The 23,718-nt window shown below is 40.7% G+C and overlaps 1 protein-coding gene across 1 annotated transcript in view; it reads left to right on the top strand.

Moving 5' to 3' along the window:
* Window positions 1-2,637: 2,637 nt before the first annotated feature.
* Window positions 2,638-23,718, top strand: part of LOC107106030 (sodium- and chloride-dependent GABA transporter 3-like) — a gene marked incomplete at its 5' end in the record, with an annotated part of 114,785 nt that continues 93,704 nt past the window's right edge. The window contains 2 exons of the mRNA XM_015406111.1: window positions 2,638-2,733; window positions 2,835-2,969. Coding sequence (XP_015261597.1) covers window positions 2,638-2,733; window positions 2,835-2,969 — 231 coding nt within the window. The remainder of the gene's footprint in view (window positions 2,734-2,834; window positions 2,970-23,718) is intronic.

The following is a 23,718-nucleotide window of genomic DNA, read 5'->3' as shown; positions in this document are numbered from 1 at the left end:
TAGAACTTGAGAAGGTGATTTTGGACCAGTCATAGACTTTCAGCCTAACCTACCTCACAGGGTTGTTGTGCAGATCAAAAGAGGGAGAGGAGAATGATGTAATCTGCTTTGGTTTCCACTGTGGAGAAAGACTGTACTTTTCCTCCTGGGGAATCATTGCTGCCAATCTCCAGGTGAGGGCTGGAGATCACTCAGAATTAAAACTGCTCTCCAGATGGTAGAGATCAGGAGCAGATAATGGTAGGTTGATGGTTGTGTTAGCCGAACTGCTTTATCTACAACAGTTGGCATATTTTACTCTGCGTTGCTTTTGCCAGCTATACCAAGGTTCAGTCCACCCCAAGGATTTATCAGTAAAAGAGTCGAGGCTGGTGGTTCCAAAATAATCTGTCTTTTACTTAAGAATATATATATATATATAAATCACAATACTGAAGCACACACACTTTCAATCAAGGTCTTTAGGAATACGAGGTAACAAAAAATCACTTCTGCATTCACAGGTTGGGTGATAAAGAGCAACACTTATCTGTCCTGAAGCTTGTCCATCACAATGAAGAATGAGAGGTCAGAAAAATAGACTAGGGATATTTAACACACTGCTAGAACCAGCCAGCTAGTGTGGGTCTCTTGACTGCAGATCAAGAGATCAAGTAGAAGCAAGGGTTTTGAGATAGAGAGCTGGACAAAAGAGGGGTTACAGCAGACAGGGGGTGGTGGGGGGTGGTGGCTAGCAGCAGTCAGGCAGCTGGTCTTCACCTTTTATAGGTGGATTTTTGGGTGGGTGGCAACTGAGCCAGCCTGTGGACCCACCTACCTGTTAGTCCGTCCCAAAACTAACCTCATTGGCTGCGTGCAGTGAGGGGTGGCAACCTAAAGGGTTGGGCCAATATTGTAACACTAGATCTAACTCAAGGAATGGCATCTGGGCAAGTGTGAAATTTGGTGTCAAGGAACCTCCTTAATGTGCAGATGAAGCTTGGCCTTTCCCAGGTAATCAGAGAAGCATCTGGCAGGAAATGCTTATTCAGATGTAAAGCAGAGATGTGTACTACGTGTCTTTCAACAGTTCATCAATGGGGGTTGCTTTCCCTAAGTTGTTGTTTGCTGACAATAATGGTGATGTGTGGTTTCTTCCCTCAGGCTTGTAGCTGTGTATTTGAAACCTCATTAACATGCAAGGCTTAGATCAGTCACCTTGTATGTGTAATGTCACAACAGAAGACTTGTTCAGCTTTCTGTGAGCCTATGGGTGTCTGTGCAAAGTTCATGTAGTGTCTGACAGCAAATATAAATCCAGAAAGCAAAATATCAGTCTCATTCGTAACAGTTGGCTGGGAAGGAGATAGGGTTGTAAACTCCAGGTTGGAAAATTCCTGGAGATTTGAGGGGTGGAGCCTGGAGAGGGTGGAGTTTGAGGAGGAATGGGAACTCAGACAGGTACAATGCCACAGATTCCACCCTCCAAACCAGCCATTTCCTCCTGGGAAACCATTGTTGCCATTTTCCAGGTGAGAGCTGGAGATCACTCAGAAGTAAAACTGAAGAAGTACAAAAAAGATAACTGGCTGCTTTGGATACCTTTTTGCAGGCATACTGTTTTCTAGTTTTCCCACAACCGTATGAATGAGAAACAGAATTTGAAAAACCATGCTTTACTAAATTAACATCTTCCCAGCATCTGATTTTTGCCCCTCAGCAAGAGGAAAATGTGTGGAGAACTTACCTACGTAAAAAGTCTTGCTTTCTTCAGGGCCTGGATAATAAAAGGCCTGAACCACACCAGGCTACTCCTTTTATATCTCTGGTCCCATTGTGAAACTAAAAGATCAGTCCCTACCAACTGCAGGGACTCCTGTGATCCAGCAGGGTTCTTCTTATGTTAATTATGTTACCCAGCCTCCTCAGCCACCGCCTCCTCCTCTTTCTCTTTCTTAAATAGTAGAAGTAGTTAAGGCTTCATAGATCTATGAAGCTTAGCTTAAGATAACAAAACCATAAGACAACATTAAATAACAAATAACAACAGAAGTGGTAACCATGTCCTGTAGTGCTCTTAATTCTATTCCACAGCAGTCATCCTAGTGTGTGGCAATACTCCCTCTAAGGTGTAGAGTGCTGTGAGCAAAAATTCTACATTGTGAGCTACTGGCATTACAGTTGTGAGCTAGCAATTTGGCTACTGCATAAATCAGTTTGCTCTGGAGCCATCCTTCCTGAGCGAAGACAAAAATCTGTAAACTGGAGGCTAAAAACCTGTGATCTAGCTAGCTCACACTAACTCAGCTTAGAGGGAACACTGGTGTGTGGTCTCTATATGATGGACTGCAGAGGAACCTCGCTTGCCACAAACTAACAATGGTATTTTTCCATGTGGGTTTTTTCCCGTGTGGGCTTTTATGTATATGAGTTTTTTTCCATGTGGGCTTATTTACACGTGGGCTTTTTTCCTGTGAGGATTTACGAGCATGGGCTTTTTACCGTGGGCTTTTTTCCTAGAACCCCTATCTGTTGTAGTATTGCTCTGGAGATCTCAGGAAGTTGCAGTTCCCTTTTGTGCTGCTCCAAAGGCTACCTTCCCTATGTGAAGATCCCATCCTCTCTTTTCCTTATAATTTTTCTCCTCCTTTTATTCAGCAACCAGAAAAAACACTAAATGTTAATAATGATAGGCATAAAACCATAAAACAAAATTTGGCAACAGCTGAACTCACATTCTTTAAAAAAAATCAGGTAGGATGAGTTTGAACTTCTTCAATATAAGGAAACTCTACAAGAACTGAAAGTGTATGGGTTGTGCATTCCTAACTGTGTATTGTCTGTTTTGTTCATAGGTTGTATATGTAACTGCTACTTTCCCTTACATGATGCTGTTGGTTCTGCTGATACGAGGAGTAACACTTCCTGGGGCCTCTGAGGGAATAAAATTCTACTTGTACCCTGATCTATCTCGACTCTCTGACCCACAGGTAGGACGAAATAACAAACAAACAAATCTTTGTTTCTTTTTTTTCTTGCACTGATATATTCAAATGTTGTAGTATGCTTTCCTTTGAGGCCAAACAGTGGATAAATCTTTGTGTTTTGAACATGATAGTAACATTTTCACAGTAGGACAACTGTCTACGTTCTCTCATAGCATTTAATTAAAATGTTCCTTTCCTGTATATGTTAAGTTCTGAAAATTCCAGTTGAGTGCATGAGCTTCATAAGTTGCAATGTCTGGTGTGGACTGGCTGGTGCCTGTAACATGACCCACCTCATCACCATTCCTGGAACAATTTTGCAACTATCTTTAAAGTGATTGTGATTGTTTTGAATATGGCAATGAATGAAAAAGTATGAATAAATTTATATTCAGCACTCTAAAAAAATGGAAAACAAAAGGGGAAGCAGCATTCTGAAGAACTTGGAAAGGGAAGGAACAATGACTAGACCAGTAGTTAGATTCAGGTGGGTAGCAGTGTTGGACTGAAGCAGCAGAACAGTGGTAACTTTATGACCAACAAAGTTTTATTCAAGGTATGAGCTCTCTTCAGATACAGTGTATCTCTTCAGATACAGTGTACCTGAAGACGCGTGTGTGCACACCAGGCCTGTAGCTACGGTGGGGCTTTTAGGGGTTCCACCCCCTTTCTCCACCCCCACAAGAATCTCTCCTGTAAATGCTTTTTCCAGTCATTTAAAAACATTTTTTAAAATCACTTGCTCCTTTAAGGGGGGGGGCTGTAGTTGCTGATGCCCACACTGAGCATGAGGGTTGAAGTAGGTGACCTCTAGGATCTCTTCTAACTCTATATCAAGAAACTGGTCTCCTTTAAGAGAGTTTTTCTGCCTATGTGTTAGCTTTCTTAACTATAGAAGTCATCACTCCCACCTGCCATCTTATTATCAGAATTGTCGCTTAGGTTGGGAGAAGTGATTAACTTGCAGCAGCTGAGAACTGTCATCTAAAGTGATTGACAGCTTGCAGTTTAGAGATCTATCCTGATAACAGCTTTCTATTGGCTAAGCTTTTCTTTCTGCACTGAGAACTTCAGCCCCACCAGAAAAAGATTTGCCTCACAAGCCACATGAAGGCTTATAATTTGAGTAGAACTTAGTTAGACCAGTAGTTGATTTGTTAGTATGCACATTTGTCCTTTCAAGTAAGAATGGCAAGAAAGCCAAGTTTACACAAAGGCTGAGAAACCCATTTGAGGCTTTTTATTATGATATTTATCTTCACCAGAATGGCAGCTTACTTTACTTCTTCAGTCCTAAGCTCTATATATGTGGTAATATACAATTCAATATGCCTAGTTAAAATAGACACCAAAATTCTCAGTTAATTCTAAAACAACCATTAGTAGGCTAGTGGGTTTGGGCAATATTACAAATTGCTTTAAATAGTCTAGTTCTGATAGGCATATCTTCCATTTTCAGCCTCTGTCTATAAAGACAATCACAGTATCTCTATATTAATAAAATATATATGGTGATATTACATGTTTTGCCATTTACCCTGACAATCAGTTGAAGTGTACCTATACTACTTTTAAAGAATAGTTCTGCAAGTTCAGATTCAAAGGCAATAATTTGATATTCAATCCATATGTAATGAGGTAAGATATCTATTCTAGAGCCTTACAAGCAGCACCATGTTGTTATTCCCTATTCACTGTATTTTTTAAAGCTGTACAATTGCAGCCCATAGCATGAGGGTTTTAGGAGTAAAATTTATAAGAAAAAAAATCTCCATATTTTGCCTTTAGTGTCAACTCAAGTGTTCGTCAGCTGTGTGCTGTTGCACCACAGAATACATGTGGTAGTGGATTCTGTGAAAGCATCACTAAGCAGGCATATTGTGGATACTAATTGATACCTATATATCTAATAGCCAAGGCGCCCCCCGCGTGTAGATATCTAAATCCGCACATCAGGGGCACCTAGGGGGCAAAGAGATTTTCCTGCACATTTGGGGCAATCCCCAGATATGCAGAAAAATGTGAAATCTATAAAAAACTATAGGGAGGATACTTAAATCCCCCCAAAAGTAAAAGAGCATTTCCTGCACATGTACAGATAATGCTCTGAGAACTGAAGGCTTGGCAAGCTAACAGCTGTGAGCTGCTCAGCCCCCACCGCCACTGGGGGGAGAGAAAGCTTGGCAAGCCAGTCAGGCCTTGCCACTGCTGCTAGGGGAGGGCGGAGGGAGAAGGCTTAGTGGGCCGAGCTCAGGCCTTGCTGCTATTGCTGTGGCGGCGGGGGAGGTTTGGCGGGCCCGGCAGCTTGGAGCTGCATGAGCCTCACCGCTGTTGCCGGGGGGGTGGGGGAGGTTTGGCGGGCCCGGCGGCTCAGAGCTGCACGGACCTCGCCGTCAGGGCCAGGCAGGGGCAGGGGAGAAGGCTCACCTGCAGCGGCTTCCTCCTCTGCGTGGAGCTCCCCCCCCATGAGTATTGCAGGTTGCTGCTTCTTGTATAATATATTCCTATGGCACTCATATAACTACATTCTAAGAGCACTCTTAATTTCCATGGCTCCATCAGCAGGGGGAAGATTATAGTCCTCCCCCCCCCCAGAATGATATGTACACTAGAAAAATCTGATGTTCTCAAAAAAAGTACTTGCTTAGAGGAAGATTCTGGATTCCATTTGAGTAGTCTGGGACCTGCATATCTTCAGGACCACCTCCTCCAGAATGTCCCTGGCAAAGCGCTGCACTGACAACAATCTACTGGTGATCCCTAGCCCCAAAGTTATCCAGCTGTCCTTGACTTAAGCCAGGGCTTTTTCAGTCCTGGCTCTGACCTGATGGAACTCTCTGCCAAATACCATCAAGTCCCTGCAGAACATTGCAGTACCACAGGGCCTGTAAGGCAGCTTTGGTTGAGGACAGCAATGGTTTCCATCATGGCTTGTACCCTCCTCTTTTCCCCCACCTTCTCTCTTGGCCTTCTTCTTGCCCTGCCCACAAGATGGCAACACAGAGTGGTATGGGGTTTAGGATTAAATCAATGCCATTTTGAGATTATGAATAATATAGGAATAAATGATTTACTGATTTTAACAATGTCATGTTGATGTTTTTTAACTTTGTTGTACATCGCCCAGAGCCCTGTGAACTCAGGGATTGAGTGATTCACAAATCTAATGTATAAATAAATAAAATAAATAATATCTGAATAACAACAATATTTATTGTATTTTGCACTGATTATTTGAAAGACTCAGCAAGAGGAGAGACCACTCTCACAAAACTATATGTGCAAAGAAAATGCTCCATTTTAATCAGAAATAATATTTAGGCTTCACAGTCCCTTATGTTATAGCATTAGGTAAACTCAAGATTGAATGTCACTCATCATTTCTTTAAACCTTCATCTCTATCCAGAAAACTGTAATCTTCTCCCCCCCCCCCGAAATTTGAAAGTAATTTTAAGGAAATGTGGCAATCCTCTCTTGCCCAGGTTATTCTGAAATATACACCATGGTCTATGCTGGTTTAACGATGATAAAATTACTGTTCCATCAACCTATTGGTTCTGAACAGCTGTACAATGAGCCACAACATTTGAAAAGAATTTGGCCAGAGTGACTTTTTTGTTTATTTCTCAAAAGCCATGTCACCCTAGCAGTTGTGACACAGTGGACAAACCTTTAAGAGGGATAATAAACTCAGTTCTGTACTCTGAATAGATACAGCAGTCAAGTAGGATATGATCTATAGTCTCTATTTTCCCACTGCCGCACAGGCATAGCCTTTCTGAATTTGGTTGCTTTACACAACGCCTGCTGATTTTTTAACCCATTTAGAAATCCGAGGATAAAAGCTCTTCTATATTTTGAAGCTGTTAAATTTTTCATATAATCCACCATCTTTTGGGGAGGTGGAATTCCATTTGCAGCTGAGGAGCAGGTACGTCTGGACTTCGGAGTGGTACTTAAATAATCAAGCTTCTCAATGTGTTCTTTCACTGTATTGAAAAGTTTTTTGATGTCCCAGTAGAAGATAATATCCAGAGAGATCTTGAGATAATGTAGTTTGGAGTCCAACAATTCATCCCCAGCAGTATAAGATTTATCTTGTTTTACTAAATATAAGAGTCCCTCAGAAGGAGTAACTCTTAAAGTTTTGAGCTTCCATTTGAGAGCTCTGATCCAAGCTTTGAGGTTTAAGGGATTTCAGGCTAAATTTGGACCACAGTGCTACTCCAGACACATGTTTAAGGATTCCAGAAATCTATTGCAAAAACTTTCAGCAGTGGTTTATCCAGATCTTCATTACATGTTTCAATCCAAATTGAAGCAACAACTTTAGTTGAGCAACAACTTTAGCCTTAAAAGCTGTGAGGACAGCAGGAACATACTGAGAGCCAGAGCTGAAAAGCATAAAGTAATAGCACTTGCAGAGTTGTTTGCCAGTCTAAGAGCAGCCTCTAGATGTGTCTTCCAGGAAATGTCTGATCTAATATAGGCCATTTATAATGTTTCTTAGCACCACTAAACTGATTTGAGGTTCCTAACTCACTATAGTTCAATACAGTTGTGTAGAGATTTTGTGGTTCTTATAGATCCAGGTAGTCAGCCGTTTTGATCTCAAGCAGTAGAACAAATTTAGAGTCCAGTGGCACCTTTAAGTCCAACAAAAGTTTATTCAAGGTATGAGCTTTCGTGTGCAAGGCACACTTTTTCAAATAGATTGGAATGGTGGTTCTAAACTTATAGACAGGGATTTAACAGCAAATTAATATGTAACAATGATGTTTAAGTTATGCAAAGTGAAAAACTAAATAACAAGGTTATAAGGTCAACAGTTGTAAAGCAATAAATATGTCAAAAGCAGATGAATGTCTAAAGGTGTTTTATTGTAATTGTGGGAAAGTAACAGAATCTTAATTATCTCATCTCAGGCATAGAGGCCACCTGGAGGGCACAACAGTATATTTTGAACTGGATGTAATGTTGTCAGCAAACATCCATTCAGTATTCTAATATACTATTCTGAAAAAAGAAATACACTAAAATACAGAGGATTTATAGTCCTTCTTTTTGAGAATACATATGTGAGGAATGAATGTGTTAGCATATAAAGGTAAAGGTTCCCTTGCTCGAAAGCCAGTCGAGTCCAACTCTAGGGTTACGGTGCTCATCTCTGTTTCAAAGCCGAAGAGTCAGCGCTGTCCGAAAACATTTCCGTGGTCATGTGGCCAGCATGACTAAACACCAAGGCATGTGGAACGCTGTTACCTTCCCACTGAAGTGGTACCTATTTATCTACTTGCAATTTCTTGCTTTCGAACTGCTAGGTTGGCAGGCGGTATTAGCATATGTAATGGGATAAAACTCCAATATCCCTGTTGAGTCCTGGGGTGGTTTTTGTTCCAAGTGTTGGAATAACTTGTAATTCTGCAATTTCCTTTTCCATTTTGTTCCTGAAGTTCCTTTGTAATAAAACAGCAACTTTGAGGTCATCCATTGAATGTCCTGTAAGGTTAAAATGTTCTCTTACAGGTTTGTCAATCTTGTGATTCTTGATGTCAGATTTGTATCCATTTATCCTCTGCCGCAGGGTTTGTCCTGTTTGTCCTATGTAGAGAACCGAAGGGCATTGTTGACATTTAATGGAATATACAATGTTAGAGGACCTGTGGTGGCTCAAGTGGTTAAGAAATTGTAAGTAGATAAATAGGGACCACTTCAGTGGGAAGGTAACAGCGTTCCGTGCGCCTTGGTGTTTAGTCATGCCGGCCACATGACTATGGAAACATCTTTGGACAGCGCTGGCTCTTCGGCTTTGAAACGGAGATGAGCATTGCAACCCTAGAGTCGGACTTGACTGGCTTTCGAGCAAGGGAACCTTTACCTTCACCTTTACAATGTTAGAAGATGAGCAAGTGAATGAGCTCCTGATGGTGTAGTTGATGTTGTTAGGTCCAGTGATTGTGTTGTCTGGGTGTATATGGCAGCAAAGTTGGCATCTGGGTTTATTGCAAGCTCTGGTCCCAGTGTCCATGTTGCACTATTGTGGGTGAGGAGTTGTTTGAGACGAGGGGGTTGTCTGTGTGCAAGAAAAGGTTTGCCCCCCCCACGGACTTGCAAAAGAGAACTGTCATTATCCAGTAGAGGTTGTAAGTCATTGATGATGCTTTGTACTGTTTTGAGATGAGAGTTGTATGTGACCACTAGTGGTGTTCTATTATTGTCTCTTTTGGGTCTGTCTTCTAACAGTTTTTCTCAATACCTTTAGACATTCATCTGCTATTTTGACATATTTATTGCTTTACAACTGTTGACCTTATAACCTTAACTTGTTATTTAGTTTTTCACTTTGCATAACTTAAACATCATTGTTACATATTAATTTGCTGTTAAATCCCTGTCTATAAGTTTAGAACCACCATTCCAATGTATTTGAAAAAGTGTGCATTGCACACGAAAGCTCATACCTTGAATAGACTTTTGTTGGTCTTAAAGGTGCCACTGAACTCTAAATTTGTGGTTCTTATAATCATACTATTATGCTGTATATCACCCGTATTCCTTTTCTTAAGCTTTGTACTTAATCTTTCTAGATAAGACTTTGTTTATAAATGATGGTCATTTCCCCACAGGTTATTTGCCCTGGCTTTGATGCTGTTGGGAAATCCCCCCTGCCTCTCCAGAGCATTGTGGTAATGGTTTCGCTGCAAAGTTTTTGGAAAGCCTGTATGGCTGCCTTGTGGGTGGGAAAGTTCAGATTTTCCTGGCCCTGCTCACATGGCAGCCATTTTCTCTGCTATGCTCCCCGAGTAGCTGTTCCTCCCCCTGCCACTGGGTGGATGGCTTTAATTATTTTTAATCAACAATTGAATATAACATTGACTACATAACAGTCTATGTTATCAGGTTCTCTGAATTCCCAGCTATCATTTGCCACATGGTGGGGAGTATGACCATTGCCAAGGGGTTAGGGCAATGAAACTGGAGAAACCTGCCATGTGGACACCCCATTGCCACTGTACCGTTTCAGCAGCCACAGAGAAACTGCACACATCCCTCTGTGGAAAACACCCTTGTTTATCTCATGGGAGGCTGGCTCTGTGACCTCTTTCATCAATCATTAAGTATATATCTGTTTACAGTCCCTTGCAAAGGGTCTCACATAAAAATGTTTTATAACAGGTAAAGTTTTCGTTTCATATGCATCTGGAAAAGTGAGGTCTGACTCACAAAAGCTAATGCTGGAATAAAGTTGGTTAGACTTAAAAGATGCCACTTGAGTCTTGTTTTACTTCGCTGGAACAGACTAACTTGGCTGCTCTATTGAAAGTATTCTGAAGTTGTTAAAGTGCATAACATTCATTTGGTTAAATGCTGCAAGATATGAATTTATAGTTTAAATGTTGGTATAATGTTGAGTCCTGTCCCACCAAGGTCCTTTAGCAGAATAGCCACTATTAAATGGAAAATTATGAAGGAACACAGAGATGCTAAAGGGATGAAGAGATGAAAAAGCCCTGTTTCCTGCCTGAGAAAGCAAGACAGAACTGGAGTGCGAATGAAAAGCTAGGAGTCCATAGAATTCTGGTGTCCTTTTTTCTACCGTACAGTAAGGCTGTCAGCTTTAATTGGTTTAATTGGTAGATGAATCAACTGACACTTTATTAACAGGTGGAGGCCAGTTTTAATTGGTAAGGGCAAATTTTAATTGGTTGGGTTATGAGTTAAGAGTACATTTGTTTTCTGAAGCTATTTTCATTTGTGCTGTGTTGCAGAGCCATGGGAAGGAAGGGAAAATATTAAATATGTTTTTATTTCTTAAATTAGTAGTACTTTCGTTTCATTAATATTGAATTTTCTAACTTACTTCATTCACTTAGAATGGCATCTTTAAAGTTTTTGATAATGTAAGAAAATATTTAAATGTAATCAATAGATTTTATCAGTTGGTTAAAAGAGAGGTGTTTTAATCAGTTGAATATATTGGTGCATAGTGATTTTTATATGATGCTTTTGTAACTGCAACTGAACAGCGAATGAACTGTTTGAGACTAAGACCTTGAATCAACTTCTCATGCAAATTCTCAGACAATATATAATACAGCACACCAGTATATGAATTTCTGGGTGGTAATAAAGAGACTCCTAATTCTGATGAATGCCAGACTGCTAATATATCCTGAAGGTTTTGTACTGTCAATAAAAATGTGCAAAAATAGAAGTCATTTAAATGTAATTATTGGGTTGGAACCAGAATATATTTTCTGCTAACTGAAGAGTAGGGATAATTTTCATCAGTTCCCCCTTCCTGATGTGGACCCCCAATTTGCCCATCAAGCTGTTCATCAGGGAGATCTTTGGGCTGCAATAAGAGCAGGGAGGTAAGAATAGACTGTTATAATGACAGAAGTGTCTTGTGTGAGCACAGATATTGCCTATATTCAACCTTTTTATGTCCTTGCAGGTACTTCTTTAAAGTAGGTGCTACAAAAATCTGAATTGACTTCCATAGTACTTTCATGATCTTTTTTTGTTTACATTCACAGTGATAATTCTGTAGAATCATTCCTACTTTCTATCAGGAATTATTCCCAATTTCTTCTGCCTGCACTCTGTCTGCACTTTAGAATTTGATATGTATATTCCCTTTTTTCATATGAGTATGTAGAATTTGTTCAGTGTAAGATTGATAAAATCAACATATAGGATTGCATTGTAGATAACAATACATATCCCCATGTATAAACTGTATATTCAGTACTTTGCAGCTTTTCCTCAAAAAACTTTGGTACTAACTTCAAAAGGAGAGAGAGACATGATTATGCCTATATGTTTAAGTCTGTTTTGCTTAATTGCCTCAAGTCTGCCTAGGATCTATTTCTTTCCTCCTCAAGTGAATGACCAATTGTAACAGTGCAGTGCTAAACAGGTAAATCCACTGCCTTCTAAACCACTGCTGTCAATGGATTTAGAAGAGCATAACTCTGTTTAGGATTGCATTCCAAGAGGAGAACATGATTTACACATAGTAACTCATATGGTAGGAACAGAAACTTTAGTGCCTGCATTTTTTCACCCTGATTATATAATCTGATATCAGATTACAGTATCAGAATATGATCTGAAGTAATTTGATATTTGTATCAATTTCCAGATGGATAGTGAAGGTATGTAAAGTTGAACTATAAAATGACTAGGGATGAGCACGAAGGAAAATGGAGGTTCATTCCAGTTCGTGGTTTGGGAGGTCCCACGAAACATTATCAGGGATGAACTTCCCTCACTTCACAAACTGGTTCGGGTTCATGAGGTTCATGGATTCCCCCCCCTTCTTTCTGCTGGGGGCAGCTCCCTGAGACCAGCAGAATGGAAGGGGGGAGATTTTCCCACCCTCCTTTCTACTGGTGGCAGCTCCACCAGTGGAGTCCAAGTGGGTGAATTTGCTGCTTGGACTCCATTTAAAGGGAATGTTTCCTTTAAATGGGTTTTAACAGTGGGCACAATGCAGGAGTGGAGTCCAAGTGACAAATTCACCTAGAAGTGTTGAATTCACTGCTTCGACTTCAGTCCCACATGGCACCTGCTTGCAAAATCCATTTAAAGGGCTCACTTGGAAGCAGGGGGGAGTGAGAGGAATTGTTGGAATGGTTGTCATCTATTTCACTGTATTAGGCTGAAATAGATTGCCTGTCCTGACTACTCCTGGGTGGTCGCCTGAGGAGTTGGGGTCTCCAGGATGTGATTTTGTAGCCAATAGCGACAGAAGGGCAGGCCTCAGATATAGCTGCAGGAGGAGGGTTAGTCTGACTCTTGTTCCTCTCTCCAGCAAACACGCTTTCAGGGGGATTCTGTCTGGGCGTTCTGCTTCCCCTTTGAGAGATGTGCGCTCTTCCTCCTCTGCCTGTCTGTGCCACCTGGCTTAAGTCAGCCTCCCAATCCATTACTCTCCCCTCTCTCACTAATCCCAATCTTCCTTCAGAGGAGCAGGTTGAGGAGGTTTTCAGCTGTCCACCCTGAGCGTGGGTCCTGGTGGATCCTCCCCATCTCCCTTCTCTTAGCCTCACCCAGCCCTGCCTCCTTTGTGGGTTTGGCTCTGGCCTTCTCTGCAGCTGGGTCCTGGTGCTGCATCTCCGAGATGCCCCATAGCTTAACCATGGGCAGGGCCCGTCTTCTTTCCTCTTCTCATTGGGGCTGCTGGGTTACCTGCAGCTCCAATGGGCTCTTCTCGCCCATGCCTCCCACAGTGTTGGGGATTGCAGCCCAAGGGTCAGCAGAGTCAGGGTGGCAGATCCCAGACATAGATGCGAGTGATTTCAGCAATCCTTCTTGCTCCCCTCCCTTGCTTCCCACCACGAACCCCACAAACCTTCCAAAAACTATGTGGAGGAACATGGGAGGGTCGTGGATAGGGATGGGCATGAACCTTGGTTTGTGAACCATGTATCAGGCCAAATTTGTGATAAATTTAGGTTTGTGGTTTGGTTCATGCCCATCCCTAATAATAACTGTTTACATTCTAGAATTAACTTTGAGCAGATCATGTAGATTCTTATGTAAGTACAATTTCATGTGAATGAATAAGATATTGCATAGGATTTACATTGAGATAGATTGGACACAGATGCAAAGAGAATGCCTGGGTTCTCATGTGCAGACTGCCTCCTCGTACAAAATATATGTCTATTATAATTTGTAATGCGCATGAAATATTAGTATAAATTGTACCATGATATAAAGCATAGAGATGGTATATAATAGTGTTTCTAGAAGCCATTTTATGATATATGTATGAAAGGTTAGAGATTTGCTTAAAATTTAAGTTCAAATATCCTCCTGCAGATAGATACCCTTCTGTGCACACTCCAAATAGGAAAAATGGACAGCTTAACCATATTAGCCAGACTTCAGCAGAACTCATTTGGCAGAGGAAACCACAACAGAAAACACAAAGGTCTTCTTCCATAGGGTTGACAACTCTGGCTGAGTGAAATGGCTGGAATTTCAGTCATACCTGGGAATGGCAGAGTTTGGAAAGTGAAGGAAGCTGAGTGAGGAGGTGCTGTCACATCACGTGAAGTCACATCCAGGTAAAAGGTCAGCTCTTTCAGCTCCTCCCCCTTCCAATGAAGTCACTTCCTCCCAGATTTTAAATGTAAATTTCCTGCTGCTTATCACTCAGCCTAAAGAAGATCTAAAAATTGACTTCAGGTTTTTCTCAGTGTTAAGGAGACAAATCCAGTTTAAAGACCTGCAAGAAAATGCCAGCCAAAAGCAGCCCTTTCCTCCTTGTACCCAACTGCCTTTAGCCTTTAGTGTCTTTACATGAAGCTATCAATCAATTTCTCCTAGTATGCTATTCCTTGTAAGACAATATGAGTCAGAAATATTTTTAGAAAACAAACAAACAGTGGTGAATAATAAAATTGATAAACATATCAGGTACTTGGAAGAGAAAATTTTTAAAAAGCCAGAAGTCTCCCTGAAACACAAGGAGAGAGGCAACAACAGGACTAAATCCCAAGTGTATTTGTTAATAAAGGAAGAAGGAAGGGAAGAAGAAGAGTTCATCCCAAAGCAGAAAAGCTTGCAGCTGTTCCTGGAAATATTTAGTCTGTCTTTAATCTAGATTACTAGGGTCTGTAGTTGAAACAATTTTTTAAAAATCTGCTTTTGTTCTTAAAAGGAAGCCTTTCAAGGATGTCTTGTTAAAAGGATTTGTGTCCTACAGTTATGACCATCTACTTGTCCATTCATGAAAGCAGGAGGGTACAAGCAGTTTCAGCTTTGCAATAGTGCTGCTTTGTTTATAGTAAATTTACAGGAGCTTTTTAAATTCCTGTTTGCTCTAGAGAATTTAACTTCTAAAAACACACTTTGTTACCATGATGATTTCCAGATAGCATAGTGTTGTATTCCTTGAGTAGTTTTTGAAACACAGGCTGTCTTTTTAAAAAGCCACTTGCACCGTTATGTCTGCATCTTCTCCTCATGAATGCTTTTGAAGGACCGATTGACTCACAATACATTTTCATATCAATATTCCTTATTTCAAAATGACTGTCTAATTTATTGCTACACCTCAATTTCCAAGGCTTTAAAAAAATACTGAACATCTGTAAGCAAAGATTTGAAAGGCCTCATGTAAAACAATGAACTACAATGTTCAGGAAAGCCTGTTCTTCAGGTATTGTTGTTTCCATAACAAACTGTAAAAACCCAAAATATAAACATAACCTCTTCCCCTATGAGCCCCGAAGGGTTTTATGATCTGCCAATCAGCACCTTCTGGTGATCCCTGGCCCCAGAGACGTCTGTCTCACCTCGACTAGGGCCTTTTCAGCCCTGGCCCCTACCTGGTGGAATGAACTCCCATACAAGATCAGGGCCCTGCGGGACCTTTTACAGTTCCGCAGGGCCTGTAAGACAGAGCTCTTCTGCCAGGCTTTTAACTAGAGTGACGGACATCCCTCCCTCATTTCTGGGTCTCCCCTCAGTGGGTCAGAACTGCTTACCAGAGATGGCATCTGTAAGACTTAATTCTAATGACAACTGCACCGTCTGAAGGATATAGTTGTAATTTATTAGTGTTTTAATTGTATTTTTACCAATTCCTTTGTATTTTATATATTGTATTCTTATTAAATCTGATGTAACCTGCCCTGAGCCTGCCATGTGGGGAGGGCGGGATATAAGTCGAATATTTTTTTTAAAAAAAAGTGGAATTGCTGTGTAGCTATTGTTCCATGTGCAAAAGTAAATATTGTTGCTTCTTTATGTGCTTGTTTGTTTTGTCTTTAATGTTCTGAGATGGTTGTGCTGGCAGCTACATTTACTGTGAATTAAATAAAATTCATATCCAAGGCATACTTAATATGAGTAAATGAATCTTTTGTCTGCATCATTTCCATTCCATGATTCACCTCCATTTTTGGTCCCCTTTTAAGGTATATTCCAAACATTGTTTGTCTGTCTTCCATTTCTGCAGCATGGAACTAAACTCAGATCTGAAAAATTTCCTTTAGTTTCTGTATTGATATAGTTCAAATCAGTCATTTTCATTATATTACATTTGTATGAGAGTATCCTTCAGTTCTGTATTTGAATTTTTCAAGCAATTTTGTAGAAGAGAAGTCAGTGTGAAGACTGAATTCAAATCACCTAATGCGTTGTGATGTGAGGGAATGTGGCTGAGTGGAAGAGCCTCTGCTATGTATGCAGAAGGTCCTAGGTTCAATCCCTGGCATCGCCAGCTAAATGGATCAGGTAGTAGGCAATTTTTTTTATGGCCCCCTGTAGGGGATTTTTTAATTTGCATTTTCTAAAAACTACAATGAAATTAGGGAGGGGATCTACAAACTATAGGAGAAAGGAAAGAAAACCCACTAAAACCCATGAGTTGGAAGTCATATACTGCTTATAAAAGTATTAGCTTAACAATATAAAAATTGCTTTTCTTAACATTGAGAGTGGTCAATCATCATCATCAATTGTGTTAACAAACCATCAGATCTGACTATATAAAGAGCATTCCAGGAGAATCGCTAACTGAGTTAAACACAAATTTCAGAGAACAGTGGCATCTCATTTTATAATTGTTTTTCCCCTCCTTCATTTAAAGTAAATTAATAACTAAATTCCCCTCAGTAGGTGTAACACAGTCAGTTTATCTTCCCACGCTGTAATCTTCTTTCTTCTTGAACACTTTCCCTGTGGCATTGTCTTACTGGAACTGGTCATCTCAAAACAAAGTCCCTTTTTCTTTTTCAAGGACTGTTATTCACTTGAATTCTTTCCTTCAATCTTAGAGATAATTCGATTTGTTGCTTTTGGAAGCCAAACGTACAGAGAGTCTATCCGCCCTTTTGCCCGTCAGACTTCTTTCGGATATGTCCATGGAATACCCCTTCGCTTTCAGCTTTGCTTGAACCTACTCATTAGACTCTCCTCTTGAATATTGGAAATCCCTGTGATCAAAGGCTAGTCACTTCTCCAATGTTAACACAGTCCCTTGAAAATAATAGCCAATATATAGCACAGTTCTTAAGTACCTCATTTTTGCCCCAGCAGGGGTCAAAGGCTTAGCATCCAGCCTGAAAGAGTCAATGGTTACTTCTGGTCACATGGGCCAGTTGCTCTTCCACTTCCTGAAAAAAGCTTGGGTCTCGCTTGCTGCTTCTACTGCATCGCAGATAACCATTTTAAAACATGTTTACTTTGTATAGAATTTGCCAAAGTCCCCAAAACTTGCCCAAACGCTTATTTAGCTACTGGAGTCTCTCTAATGCAGTCTATTGCCACTTAAAACTCCGTCCCCACTACAAAGACTTTTCTTTAATAATTTATTTGTTCTTTCCGGGGGAGAGTCCCCTCCCCCCTCGTTTTCAGTAAAAGGGGACTCGCTCATTCTCTGGTGTTCTCACTTTAACAGACTCACTCTTCAATATCTGATCACCCGGATCTCGCCAGGTAACGATTTTAAGACTGTACCTCCAAGTGCTTGTCCCGGTGTGCATAGCGTAGTCCCATTTGGGAACACAGTGCAGAGACCTTCAGGGCAAAGGGAAGCCTCAATCTGCCAGCAACATGCCCCCATAGAGGCAACCCTCAACGCCCCATGGCAAGGGACCCACCACAAGAGTTCCAGGGGGCCGCGGACATTCGCACCCCCTCTCATTGCGCTGGTCCGCGGATCACCCCTCAGGAGCTCCCTGGGGAAGCGACCGCCATCAGCCCGCCAAAACCGGAAGTCAGGTAGTAGGCAATTTGAAAGACCTAGAGACCCTAGACAGCTGCTGCCAGTCAGAGTAGACAATACTGACCATGATGGACCAAGGGTTTGATTCAGTATAAGGCAGCTTCATGTGTGTATGGTATCATAAAACAAATGTGAATACCAGTTTTCCAAAGTGAGGAATGGCCAATAGTATGTCAGCATTCCATGTCTGAAAGAATTATAAGATTCTTTAAAAATTATATTCACATTCATTTATGTTCAAAAAGCAGAAGGTGTTTTCTCCACTCTGAAGGAGAGATCTGAGCACTTAAGAGATTACATTGTATTTGTAAAGATCAACATACGAATTTACACAACCTTTTGCTGTGGGTAGTGCTGAGAAATTAGACCAAGTTTTTGTTCATTGCACATAACCTACTTGGGATTAATAAACCAATACAAAAACATTGTTTTAGATCCTTTCTTGAGTTAGGCATAACATAAAAACATCGATTTAACTATGATTCATTTGCACTGCAAAGTTTTAACTTGAAAGTGGTCATTCAGTCTTGTCTGTCTTTGACAATTGCTGGTTTTATCATTCAGGGAGACTATGCTAGCAACAGGTGGTAAAAAATGGAAGAGTTTTCAGTTTTGGCCAGGAGACTCTGGAGCCCAGGGAGTGTGTAGGATTGGTGCCAGAGAACGACCAGGATGTCCACATTTGTTTTTCCTGTGTAACCATAAATGACTAACTAACGTTATAGAAGCAGCTTCAAACCATGACTGGTTAAATGTTCCTTAGCTAAGCATATTTAGTTTAATTAAACTGTAGGTTTGTGTGACTTTTGAACTACATCATTTTTTAATCTTTCATTTTTTAATTATTACCCAGGAATGATCTTTTTGAGAACTGGTAATGCATGTTTGGGACAGAAACAAGCTATGTTTTATTCTGAGTGGTCAGGGGCTTATGATTATGTTTATTTATTTACTTTCGTACTTGCATACTTACAAAATTTGTATGCCAATTTCTTGTCCAACCAAGGCCACCAAAGTGGCTAACAATTAAAACTATAAAAACATATAATAAAAACAATTCATAAAAGCAATTAAAACCAACATTAAAATAAATATGTATAACTCATGAAACAATAATGTGAGGAAGGGGAGGATCATTGAGGGAACACCAGATGAAACAAAGTCTTTGCCTGCTGGCAGAAGAGTGACAGAAGCAGACAAATGAATATCCCTTTGGAGAGAGAGTTCCATAGTTTTGGTGTAACCATCAAGAGGACCATCTGTCCTCTTGCCACCTCCTAATCTTATAAGGTGATGGGCCCTGAAACCTCAGAAGATGACCTTAGCAGTCACTTCGGATCTTATGGGAGGAGGCAGTCCTTTGGATATACTAGTCTCAAGCTGTATACAGGTCAATACCAATACCTTGAATTCGGCTTGGAAACAAATTGGGAATCAGTGTAGATGAGCCAAGATCAGAATGATAGGGTTCCTTTCCCCCACTCCAGTCAAAATCCTGGCTGCAGCATTCTGCACTACAGCACTGTGCATTCTATTATGAATCTGCTTTCCCTTTTGCACAAACAGTTACCACCCTGGGAATGAGTAAGATCAGAGCTAGCTGTACCAGCACATTTACTGTTGTGGCTCACACTTTATAGAAAGACTTGCTTGAGGTCAGAAAACCCGAGGTCAGAACAGGTCCCATTCTTCTGTCATTCTGCAGAATATATAAAATAAAATTGTTTGGAGGGCATTTTTGTATGAGAATAGGGCTGTAGAAAACTGGACGTTCAGGAGGATGCTGTAGTAAAGGGATTAAGGCTGTAGTTTATGGCACTGTTTATTGTTTGCATTTCTTGTTTTTACTGCATTAATCCAGTTTTGGATTTCTTATATCTTATACTGTTCCTTTTGCATTACTAAATTTTGAGATCTGTGATGAATATCAGTGAGAAAGGCAGACTATACATACAGTAAAGTCAATCAGTCTGGGGAATTCTAGTAAGTATGTCAAATTGGAGATTTGGGGGTTAGTATACCTGGTTTATTTGCACTGAAAACCTTACAAAACCCAACTCTTCTTTTAACCACAACTGGAATCTGGCAAGAGGGTGCACTGTGTGTTTTTACTGACAGCTCGACAGAAAAGGGCTTAGAATGGCAACTTCTGACCTTAACTTCCTGTATATTGGGATGGCAAGAAGAATGTGTTACAAATAGCATAACTGGTAGGTGAGCACATCCTGGGAAAGGCAGTCCTTCAAAAAAGCAGCAGCTCCAGCTCTTACAGCACTGGGATGTATTCGGCTCACAATGTCCTAGGAATACATTTCTAAATATACTCAATATAATGGGAACTGGGAAATTATGGAGAGGTTCAGGACTCTGTTTAGGTTTTGACTCCTTTGCTTTCTAAAATCTAACATTGTGGGCAATCACAACATCGAAATAGCTCTCATGGTTATCTGCAATGGTTTGGCCAAGTCTGATTTCAACTGCTAGATGGAGGGGAGAACTTCAAATACATTGACATTCTTAAAAAAGAAAAGGAATTCCAACTACCTCATCTGCTTGTTGGCAAAATTTACAACACTATGGCTGTGATCAGACATGCAGTTTGGTCCGTTGCCATTGCTGTTCCCTTACAGATTTAAAATGCACAATCAGACAGCAACATCTGTCTGTCATGCCCCAGTAGTCTGAGTCCCGTCTCCCCCCTTAACTACGTGTTTCTTTGATACCTGTGAAAGTCCAGTCCTGTTGATCTGAGCTGGTTCCAAAAGGGATTTCCTGTTGTCTGATTGCTCTGTTGCACACCCAAATCATCAGGCAGGTCTGACTGGTCTCTTGTTTTCCGGCTGCCATTTTTTTTAACTCCCTCTCCCTCCCACAGGGGCTGCTCAAAGCTTTCTTTTCTTCATAAAAACTTTCAAAAAAAGACACCTCTGTACTTCAGCTTTTTCTGTACATTGGGGAAGGGGTTAGTTGAAAAATTTAGAGAGGGAAGACAGCAGTGAACTACATATCCCAGCAGGCTTATCAGCACTTGTGCACATGCTCAGAGGCCAATTTATTTTTTTTTTAAAAGCAGACAGCCCCATAAACTACATATCCCAACAGGCTCATCAGCACTGATGGCCTCACTCCCTGGCTGCTGATCTGATCGCTCAAGGACTCCCTAAAAGTGCTTTGAAGAGTACTAAAAGGGGTGAATCTGATTATGATTTTGTTACAAAATATCCTGGATCAATTAGAGGCGGGGCAACAGCAGATAGAACAGTACATCTGACTGCGGCCTATATCCAGTCCCGATTTGTCCTGTAAGATGTTGTTGCTGTTGTTCAGTCGCACAGTTGAGACCACATCATGCCAGGCCCTCCTGTCTTCTGTCGTGCTCCGGAGTTTGCTTAATTTCGTGTTCGTTGCCTCGATAACACTGTCTAACCATCTCATCCTTTGCCATCCCCTTCTTCTTTGACCTTCAGTCTTTCCCAGCATCAGGGCCTTCTCCAGTGAGTGCTCCCTTCTCATTTGATGGCCAAAGTATTTGAGCTTCAGCTTCAGTATCTGGCCTTCCAGGGAACAGTCAGGGTTGATTCCTTTTAGGATTGACTGATTTGATCTCCTTGCAGTCCAGAGGACTCTCAAGAGTCTTCTCCAGCACCATAGTTCAAAAGAATCTATTTTTTGGCGCTTGGCCTTCCTTATAGTCCAACTCTCACAGCCATGCAGTACTACTTGGAATACTATTGCTTTGACCATACGGACTTTTGTTGGCAGGGTGATGTCTCTACTTTTTATTATGCTGTCAAGGTTTGCCGCTTTCCTCCTAAGGAGCAGGTGTCTTTTAATTTCATGGCTGCAGTCACCATCTGCAGTGATCTGGGATCCCAGGAACGTGAACTCTGTCATTGCTTCCACGACTTCTACTTCTGTTTGCCAAGGAGTGATGGGGCCGGATGCCATGATCTTAGTTTTTTGATGTTGAGTTTCAAGCCAACCATTGTGCTCTCCTCTCTTACCCTGAGCAAGAGGCTCTTGAGGTCCTCTTTCTGCCATCAGAGTGGTATCGTCTGCATATCTGAGGTTGTTGATGTTTTTCCCAGCAATTTTAATTCCGGCTTCTGAATCATCCAGGCTGGCATTTTGCATGATGTACTCTGCATATAAATTAAAAAAGCAGTGTGACAATATACATCCTTGTCGTACTCCTTTTTCTATGCTAAACCAATCAGTTGTTCCATATCCTAACTGTCACTTCTTGACCCTTATACAGGTTTCTCAAGAGACATGTGAGGTGGTCTGGTACTCCCATCTCTTTAAGGACTTGCCATAGTTTGTTGTGATCCACACAATCAAAAGCTTTAGTGTAGTCAATGAAGCAAAAGTGGGTGTTTTTCTGGTACTCTCTTGCTTTCTCCATAATCCAGCAAATGTTGGCAATTTGATCTCTAGTTCCTCTACCTCTTCAAAACCCAGCTTGTACTTCTGGGAGTTCTCTATCCATGTACTGCTGAAGCCTAGCTTGTAGGATCTTGAGCATGACTTGCTCAAAATCACTGAAAATATAATGTATTAAAATATGTGTATCCTGCCATCAGCATTGAATCAAGGTGGCTTACAACAAAAATTATAATAATTAAAACACACATAACAAGATAAATACTTAATTACAACAGAAAATACAACAGATAAAAATTATAACTCATTTCAGTGGTTACATGTTATCAAAATCCCTTTTAACAAAGGCAGGCATATATAATCTCCAGAAATTAGCTTATTTGGGTACTCTTCTTCCCTTTGTGGAGGCCACTCCAAAGGGCTGAAGCCACAAGTGAAAATGACCAAGATTGGACTGTGGCAGAATGAATAGGTATGAGGGAGGGGCCAGTCAGAAGGAAGTTCTGCAAGGATCTGAATTGGTTCACAGCTTCATACAAGAAGAGACAGCCATTCATATATGTGATCTGGTATGTAAGACTTTAAAGATCATAATCAGCATGTTCAATTGGATCTTGAAGCATACACGTGTCCAATGGATGTGTCTTAAAACTGAAATAACCTTAAAACACATCCAGGCCATTGTCAGTAGATGAGCAGCTGTATTGTGCACCAGCTGTAGCTTGTCTTTGGGGCAACCCCATTGCAAGAGTTCATCTCAAAGTTACAGAAGTATGGATCAGCATGACCAGGTGAGCAGATTCTAAGAAAGTAGATAATTTCTGCACAAGATTGTTCCACAGAAAGAAAGCCATTCTTGTAACCACATTTATTTGATTTTCTAATAGGCATGATCTAATTAAGCTGCTAAACTTTCCACAGAATTAGTCAAATTAGCCAAAATGGGCAGAGCAATCCATTCCAGAGTGTTCACCTTCTTGACAAACATAGCCTTTGTCTTGCCTTGGTTCAGTTTAAGTGATTATCCCTCAGCAACTTGAGTACTACATGCTTATTGGCCCAAGATAGAGATTGGTATTTATTGTGGCTTATTTAAATAAATAAACAACAACCCCAAAGCATTGGATGATCTTATTGAAAGTTCTGACATGCAAGTTAAACAGCACTGGTGACAGGATCAGACCCTGCACACCACCACAGGATACATCTCATCCCCAAGACTCAGTCATTAACAATGACTTTCTGAGTCCACTGAGTCAGAAAAAGACCAGAACCAATTTAAATACAGTACCTCATCTCAACAAAATCAAGTAGTATTGTTAAAAGCAGCAGAAATGTCTGATAGGATCAAAATAAACACATTTTTCTTATGCAACTGAAAACAAAGATTATCCACATTTTTTTATGCTGTATCTCCAGGGAACCAGCCCAAGAAGACTTTCAAAATAAAACATAATAAAAGAATAAAACATTAAAGTTATTGATTAAAATCCAGAATTAAAGTACTCCTCCAGTTTTCAGACTAAAGCAATTTTCAGACTAAAAGCTTTAGAGCAATTCAAACAGTCTCTGAGCATTTCCACAAGGAATTTTTGCTGTAGCTTGGTTTCCAGACTACA

Source organism: Gekko japonicus, unplaced genomic scaffold (genome assembly GCF_001447785.1).
Source record: "Gekko japonicus isolate JY-2015 unplaced genomic scaffold, Gekko_japonicus_V1.1 scaffold778, whole genome shotgun sequence".
NCBI classification, from domain to species: Eukaryota; Metazoa; Chordata; class Lepidosauria; order Squamata; family Gekkonidae; genus Gekko; species Gekko japonicus.
The sequence above is the reverse complement of the archived record's forward strand: the minus strand, read 5'-3'. Positions and strand labels throughout refer to the sequence as shown.